Raw genomic sequence first — 9516 nt, forward strand, 5'->3', positions numbered from 1 at the left:
GTCCCATTTCCAGGTATTGAAAATGTCTGTTCAGTCTTCTCTTCCCGATTCTGCAGTTTATAAATCCTCCATCCCTGATTCTAACTTCCATGCAGGCATGTGAGATTGCTGTTTAAAATCTCAATACCTTATAATCTAAAACACTACAAATAATAATGACCTGAAACTACAGATCAATAAAATATCTAACAAGAGCATTTCCCAAAATCATAAATAATAAAAAGTTATAACAAACTTGTAACAGCGGGGAACATTTTACAGGAAAGCATAGAACTGAAATGGGCTTCAAAGCAACATCAAGTTAAACATGTAAAAACTATTTGTATAAACCACAGAGCTATAGAATACTTAATGACAAAATATATGCCTGATTGCACATGGATCGCTTGTATGAGCAGACAGCAGTTTAAAAAGCTGCTCCAGTCACGGTATATATAAGAAATGTAGAAACAAGGACATCTACGGTATTTATTACTGGATTTATAAAATGAAATCCTTGATTGACAAGACACTGAACAACATTTAAAACAGCATTTAATACAGGCAGCAAAGCATTTTTAATATATATTTTATTTGGTTTAGTAGTCTCGTTGTCAATCAACAAATTGATATAAAAACACAGAACCTGCGTTTGTTAATAGAGTACACGAGAGAGAGAGAGGGCAGTATATTAAACACATCCTGAGCAGAAATCATCTCATTAAGAAACAATGGTATGCAGCCCATTACATTCCTAAAAGCTCTCTGGTGCCCCCTGCTGGAAACAGTACTGCTTTACACTTCAAGCTACCCGCATGATAACTGCAGTACACTGTGCTGTGTCTTGAGGTACTGCAGATTCACCGTGGTATCGGAGAAGCTTCCATAGAACCCACTGCAAGAGGCTGAGCAACGCATGAGAAAGGAAAGAGAAACGTGCATTCATAATAACAATCTATTTAATATATTACTAATGTGAGGTAACACAATCCGAATGCTCAACAAGACGATGAATACAAGATGTACTCGTTCATATTTGAGTCTGTGAGCTTTTGATCTGAACAGATTGTGATTAGGGGGGACCCTGTTTATCAAGCAGGTTTATTCTTTTGTTTTCAGAAAATATTTCTGTATTCAGTCTGCAATTCTGAGAATGTTCTCGAGTCCTGCAAGAGCCTGCAACTGACTTCACTTCTTCACACACTAAGTGCAGGGAGAGGATTACACACTTGTGTGAATTGTATGGTGTCTTTTAAGGTCTCGTAACTGTCTGAATCTCTTCCCACAAACATCACAGTGATGAGGTTTCTCTCCTGTGTGAATGACTTTGTGTTTTTTAAGGTTTCCTATGTGAATGAATGTCTTCCCACACTCAGTGCAGTGATGAGGTTTCTCTCCTGTGTGAATGCTCTGGTGTCTTTTAAGGTCTCCTAACTGTATGAATCTCTTATCACAAACATCACAGTGATGAGGTTTCTCTCCTGTGTGAATGGCTTTGTGTTTTTTAAGGTTTCCTATGTGACTGAATGTCTTCCCACACTCAGTGCAGTGATGAGGTTTCTCTCCTGTGTGAATGCGCTGGTGGATTTTAAGGTCTCCTAACTGTCTGAATCTCTTCCCACAAACATCACAGTGATGAGGTTTCACTCCTGTGTGAATGGCTTTGTGTTTTTTAAGGTTTCCTATGAGACTGAATCTCTTCCCACAAACATCACAGTGATGAGGTTTCTCTCCTATGTTAATGTGCTGGTGTGAATGAAGATTTCCTAACTGTGTGAAACTCTTATCACTGGTCTGTATGTGGGAAGGTTTCTCTCCTGTGTGAATGCGCTGGTGTCTTTTAAGCAGTGATATATGATTGAAACTCTTCCCACAATCAGCCCAGGAACATGTAGTCCCTCCTGTGGGATTTCCCTTGTGAGTTTCAGGAGCATCTAATTGACAGGAACTCTTCCCACCTTTAATAGAATGAGGCAAGGTCTTCAAGTTGCCCTGGGTTTCTGAATTGTTAAAACATGCAGAATGTGGCGTCTCTGTACTCTCCACAGTAAGTGGGTGTCTGTCTTGTAAAGAAGGGATTTTAACTGAGTGAGTCTTCACATACTCTTCTTGGGGTGTCGTTTCTCTGTGTTTCTTGCACTGTGGTTTGCTTCTAGAAGAGTTTTTGCACTGGGGTGATGGAGTGGAGTCGTGTTCTCCTTCATCTACTTTAGAAGCTAAAAAAAGAAAGAGAAGAGAGACAAAGGTTATTGTACAGCATTCTTCCACATGCACTGTTCTGCAGGGCTTCATGTCATAAACATGACAATAACAACACAGCAATGCTTACTGCGAGACGCACAAGAGTGAAATGTGCTGCTGAGAGCAAATATTACAGTCCCTGGGATAGTTGTAGTGAGATGAGCTTTTAAACATGATATTGTATTTGAATAAAGTGTAAGAAATAAAATAAGACTGATGGGTCATACAATACGGGTTCACTCTCATTGTGGCGATGCTGCTGCATACTCTCCACAGAAATGCTCTACTGAAATGTTTCTTCTGGGGACGCTAAGCAACCAGACTGGATGTGACATCACCCAGTGATGGGACATGTGATCCCTGCAGCTCTGTAAAGCTGTGGGAGCAGCACAACTGCAAACAGTCTATCAGAAATGGGGAAAGGCACAGATCTAACACAGGGGTGACCAAAGCTGGCCCTTCCACTCCTGCTCTTTGTTCCAACCCTGTTCTGAGTTGTTTAAATGAACCAATTAAAGCTCCATCCAGGCACAGGAGCAGCACTGAACCTGTTCAATGAGGAGTGGAATGGCCTCCAGGAACGTGATTGGACAGCGCTGATATCACAGCATTCTAAAGAGGCGTGGCAGTGGCTGCACATCTAGCAGGTGCCTCAGGAGCAAGCACAGTGATGTCCTTGTTGACATAGTGGTTGGGCAGCTCCCTCTGGTTAAAATATGAATCTCAAGCACATTGCTGGTGTATAGTACCAGGTTCTGCAGGATGAATAGGCAGCTCAATGCTGCTTGTTTTGTAGGATTACCTCTGAATCCCAGTTCACATTCAGATGGAGAATCATCACACAGGTTGGATCCCAGCTTGGTGTTCTCCTCAAGTGTACATACATTATTTTCAGTAGGAAGTTCCTCTGCGATGGGGACACATTCCTGTTCTATGAATTCCTCTTTAATAGGAACACATTCCTCTTCAGGGACGTCTTCATCTTTAACACATGGCAGCTCTGTAACCTGTATTAGACTTCCACACCACTCCTGTTCAAAGGACTCCTCTTGTGTGTAAACTGCTTCTATCTTTGGCCCTTCCTGTGCTTCAGATTCAGGGATAGCGTGGCTCTCTATGGGATCTGTGGGAAACAAAATTATATAAAATTACAACTCTTACTTACTAGCTAGACTCCTGTACAAAGCCATCCCCTTGTCAGAATGACTGAATAGATTCAATTCTTTTAGCCTGTCTGCATACGACATGCCTTTTAAACCCGGGATAATTCTGGTCACTCTTCTTTGCACTTTCTAGAGCAGCAATATCCTTTTTGTAACGAGGTGACCAGAACTGAACAGAATATTCTAGATGCGGTCTTGCTAATGCATTGTAAAGTTTTAACATTACTTCCCTTGATTTAAATTCAACACTTTTCACAATATATCAGAGCATCTTGTTGGCCTTTTTTATAGCTTCCCCACATTGTCTAGATGAAGACATTTCTGAGTCAACATAATGTCACCGGGTCTAAGAGGAGCTATTTCTCTTATTTTATTGATTTATTTTTAATTAATAGTGCTACTTTACCCTTTTTTAACTCCCAAATTAAAACACAATTTCCCTCGCAGCAGGAAACCGCACAACAGCTGAGGACAACAGAGGTAAGTCTCAGCAAAGTGTCTGAGGAATGTCTTTCTGTGAACTCAAACTGTATTGTGATCATGGTTGGAATGGAAACTGTCAACACAGAATACGAGTTTCAATGTGTCAAATACAACGAGCAGACAAGGGGTTGCAGCAGGAGAGCTGCTTATTCTCAAAGCAGCTTCATGGAAACAAGTGATTTACACAATTCTGACTCTTCAAAGTGCAGCAAGATTTTTTTTTTGTACAAACTCCACCTGTGTAATAATCATTAATAACAACATTGGAAGCTTACTTGTGCAACGTCATGTGAACTGTAGATATACATCCAATCACATCCCTTCTAGTATTAAAATACATTTGTACTGGTGTGGCTCCCCCTATTGCATGCATCCTCTGCTCTTAAATAATACCCTGTATTAGTAAGTGTCTGGGTTTGAAACAATATGAGCGATCGCTTCCTAATTCTGTTTACCATCAGCTGAACAATGTACTTTATTTATTTATTTTATGGTTACAATTTTTCTAACATACAAACTGCAGCTTCATGCTGTTTTGAGCAAATTATAGATTTTAATAATATAATTCACACAGTTATAGTATAATATATACTGCACCACTATCCATTCTTAATACACACTGTTATAGTATAATATATACTGCACCACTATCCATTCTTAATAATACACACTGTTATAGTATAATATATACTGCACCGCTATCCATTCTTAATAATACACACTGTTATAGTATAATATATACTGCACCACTATCCATTCTTAATAATACACACTGTTATAGTATAATATATACTGCACCGCTATCCATTCTTAATAATACACACTGTTATAGTATAATATATACTGCACCACTATCCATTCTTAATAATACACACTGTTATAGTATAATATATACTGCACCACTATCCATTCTTAATAATACACTGTTATAGTATAATATATACTGCACCACTATCCATTCTTAATAATACACACTGTTATAGTATAATATATACTGCACCACTATCCATTCTTAATAATACACACTGTTATAGTATAATATATACTGCACCACTATCCATTCTTAATACACACTGTTACAGTATAATATATACTGCACCACTATCCATTCTTAATAATACACACTGTTATAGTATAATATATACTGCACCACTATCCATTCTTAATACACACTGTTACAGTATAATATATACTGCACCACTATCCATTCTTAATAATACACACTGTTATAGTATAATATATACTGCACCACTATCCATTCTTAATACACACTGTTATAGTATAATATATACTGGACCACTATCCATTCTTAATAGACACTGTTATAGTATAATATATACTGCACCACTATCCATTCTTAATACACACTGTTATAGTATAATATATACTGCACCGCTATCCATTCTTAATAATACACACTGTTATAGTATAATATATACTGCACCGCTATCCATTCTTAATACACACTGTTATAGTATAATATATACTGCACCACTATCCATTCTTAATAATACACACTGTTATAGTATAATATATACTGCACCACTATCCATTCTTAATACACACTGTTATAGTATAATATATACTGCACCACTATCCATTCTTAATAATACACACTGTTATAGTATAATATATACTGCACCACTATCCATTCTTAATAATACACACTGTTATAGTATAATATATACTGCACCACTATCCATTCTTAATAATACACACTGTTATAGTATAATATATACTGCACCACTATCCATTCTTAATAATACACACTGTTATAGTATAATATATACTGCACCGCTATCCATTCTTAATAATACACACTGTTATAGTATAATATATACTGCACCACTATCCATTCTTAATACACACTGTTATAGTATAATATATACTGCACCATTATCCATTCTTAATAATACACACTGTTATAGTATAATATATACTGCACCACTATCCATTCTTAATACACACTGTTATAGTATAATATATACTGGACCACTATCCATTCTTAATACACACTGTTATAGTATAATATATACTGCACCACTATCCATTCTTAATAATACACACTGTTATAGTATAATATATACTGCACCGCTATCCATTCTTAATACACACTGTTATAGTATAATATATACTGCACCACTATCCATTCTTAATAATACACACTGTTATAGTATAATATATACTGCACCACTATCCATTCTTAATAATACACACTGTTATAGTATAATATATACTGCACCACTATCCATTCTTAATAATACACACTGTTATAGTATAATATATACTGCACCACTATCCATTCTTAATAATACACACTGTTATAGTATAATATATACTGCACCACTATCCATTCTTAATAATACACACTGTTATAGTATAATATATACTGCACCACTATCCATTCTTAATAATACACACTGTTATAGTATAATATATACTGCACCACTATCCATTCTTAATAATACACACTGTTATAGTATAATATATACTGCACCACTATCCATTCTTAATAATACACACTGTTATAGTATAATATATACTGCACCACTATCCATTCTTAATAATACACACTGTTATAGTATAATATATACTGCACCGCTATCCATTCTTAATAATACACACTTATGGTATAACATATACGGTTACATGACATAACAGCGAGTCTAAAACCACGCCGACATCACCACGAGGGACATTACAGCGACTGCATATAACAGCACTACGACATCACCACGAGGGACATTACAGCGACTGCATATAACAGCACTACGACATCACCACGAGGGACAGTACAGCGACTGCACATAACAGCACTACGACATCACCACGAGGGACAGTACAGCGACTGCACATAACAGCACTACGACATCACCACGAGGGAATTTACAGCGACCGCACATAACAGCACTATGACATCACCACGAGGGAATTTACAGCGACCGCACATAACAGCACTATGACATCACCACGAGGGAATTTACAGCGACCGCACATAACAGCACTATGACATCACCACGAGGGAATTTACAGCGACCGCACATAACAGCACTATGACATCACCACGAGGGAATTTACAGCGACCGCACATAACAGCACTATGACATCACCACGAGGGAATTTACAGCGACCGCACATAACAGCACTATGACATCACCACGAGGGAATTTACAGCGACTGCACATAACAGCACTATGACATCACCACGAGGGAATTTACAGCGACTGCACATAACAGCACTATGACATCACCACGAGGGAATTTACAGCGACTGCACATAACAGCACTATGACATCACCACGAGGGAATTTACAGCGACTGCACATAACAGCACTATGACATCACCACGAGGGAATTTACAGCGACTGCACATAACAGCACTATGACATCACCATGAGGGAATTTACAGCGACTGCACATAACAGCACTATGACATCACCATGAGGGAATTTACAGCGACTGCACATAACAGCACTACGACATCACCACGAGGGACATCACAGCGACTGCACATAACAGCACTATGACATCACTGCGAGGGACATTACAGTGACTGCACATAACAGCACTATGACATCACCGCGAGGGACATTACAGCGACGCAGTCAGAGTGGGCTTCACCACAGATTTTCTGATTGCAGACGACTAAAGTTTTTTTTTCACTGTTCCCATACAGCTCCATCATAACTAGACTGGTAAATACGAGGAGTAAAACCTCCATTCAATAAAAGCGTGTTTCCACAAGCATTTTTTATGTAGTTGGGCTGCATATTTTTTTTCACTTGTTGCAGAATGATATTCAGCACGTGTTTTGATTTTATATATATATATATGATTACTCCTCCAATGGACATCTGGGATTGGGCTAGGACTATATAATGAAGGACAGGACAATCAATCCCATGATGCAGTTCGGTACTCAATTACAGGCGCCATTTGTGGAGCTCACTCAGCACTGAATACATTGCGATGATGCTGTGGTGCAGTGCCAGGATATAGCGGTATTTTTTTTTTTAATAACAGTACAAAATATCGTTAATATAAAGTGTCTGGCTCTTATTTATGCTTGATTATGTCAAGAAACATTTTGCCAGAGCGAGCGTGAATAAGTTAAAAGCATTGTGAGCGCGCTATTATTTCTAGTACTGCTGTTAATCAGGGTCTGTACACTGTGTCTAATAAAAGGCTCTATTAAAAGACCCTCACAAATACATCACAGAGATATTTACATTCTCAAGCTCTGCAACATGGTCTGTGACTGTCTCAGCGGGACTCTATACACTTTACCAGAAGGACACCGTGTAAGTCTCTCTAATTACAGACTGGTTAAGACTTACCAATATAGTAGTTTCTTAGTTTCTAGAATACCTATTTAAATATGAATTAGACTAGGTTAGATGCACTACGTTCTTATAATCTATAAAATAACACAATGCCTCAATTAGACTCCTTATAACCAATATTAGGACAGAGCTGTGCTGTTAACAGCGCTTATAATAATCAAACACTTTAAAACGCGTCTGAAGAGAGATTCGAACAGATCTTTCCAGTAGAAGGTGGTTTGAGGTGTTGGATTGACCGAGCAATACCACACAATAAAACCCATCTTACCTTGAAATATGAAAGGCTGTTTAATGTCTGCATGTGCAGCGTTTATACACCCTCGCACGGCTTTCAGCTCGCTCTCTGATATTTCCAATCTCAGCTTCAGACTTTCATTCTCTCTCTTCACTGCAGACATGTCCTCTTGTAATTCAGTGAATTTGCTGCTCACAGCTTCAGTAATCGCGCACACGACGCTGTCTGCAGCCGCTTTCACTGCGAGCTCGACGGTGGAGGCGAGCTCGTCTTGAAACAACGACACGGAGACACTGACGTCCATCTTCACTGGTTTAGTTTGAGACTGCTCTAGCGGAATCCTCTTTGCATTCAGAAACACCGCCTTCGGTTTGTATTTAGTAAGATATATGTGTTTTTATCGTAGCCTTCCCATTCAAATACATGCATCACACACAGACTTTGCAAGCAGTAGCAGCCCTTTCTATTCCAGGTACCAAGTCTGAGCACATTCTGCGGAAAACGTGTCCAGATTCAGATCCAGGTCACGCATCCACGGGTTTAAAAGTCTGCAGAGCCGCGCAGCTTCTCAAGAGGTCCTGCGCAGGAGCAGCCGCGGCGCAAAACAAGAGACGAGCGCTGGATGACAAAGAAGCGTGTAGCAACCAGATCCAATCCTCACTCCATGTGCTACTGCCACCTAGTGAGGGGGTGTGAATCGACTTCGAGTCAGGTCATTAATGATCTTATAAATGATTTGTAATACATATTAAAATGATTTGACTCTTTTTCCACACAGTTATTATACTTTTCAAATATTCAGATATTTATTCTAAAGGTTTAAACATGTAAAAAAAATAAATAAATAATGCTAAACGGTTGAAATGAACCTTAAACCGCTCTGTTATTTTCAGCAGGTGTAATTGGTTATTGATGAAAGGCGATCAGGGACAGGGAATAACCTACTTTGAATTAAGGAGAATAAATCAGCTTTAATAACAGGTAGTTGAAGTGGGATATGTGATCATATGTGCAAGTACTTGAACTATTTTTGTCCCAGATCAAAATACAGTACTGTCTAACAACTGTCTAA

General features: G+C 38.5%; 1 protein-coding gene across 1 annotated transcript; it reads right to left on the minus strand.

Moving 5' to 3' along the window:
- Positions 1 to 488: 488 nt before the first annotated feature.
- Positions 489 to 9125, minus strand: LOC131722742 (zinc finger protein 79-like). Its single transcript, XM_059015784.1, has 3 exons — positions 8478 to 9125; positions 3023 to 3343; positions 489 to 2195 (listed from the first exon to the last, which is right to left on the minus strand). Exons 1-3 carry the CDS (start codon positions 8746 to 8748, stop codon positions 1201 to 1203), a joined length of 1587 nt encoding a protein of 528 aa, XP_058871767.1. The 5' UTR covers positions 8749 to 9125; the 3' UTR covers positions 489 to 1200.
- Between the last annotated feature and the right edge of the window lie 391 nt (positions 9126 to 9516).

This window comes from Acipenser ruthenus, chromosome 51, assembly GCF_902713425.1.
Source record: "Acipenser ruthenus chromosome 51, fAciRut3.2 maternal haplotype, whole genome shotgun sequence".
NCBI lineage: Eukaryota > Metazoa > Chordata > Actinopteri > Acipenseriformes > Acipenseridae > Acipenser > Acipenser ruthenus.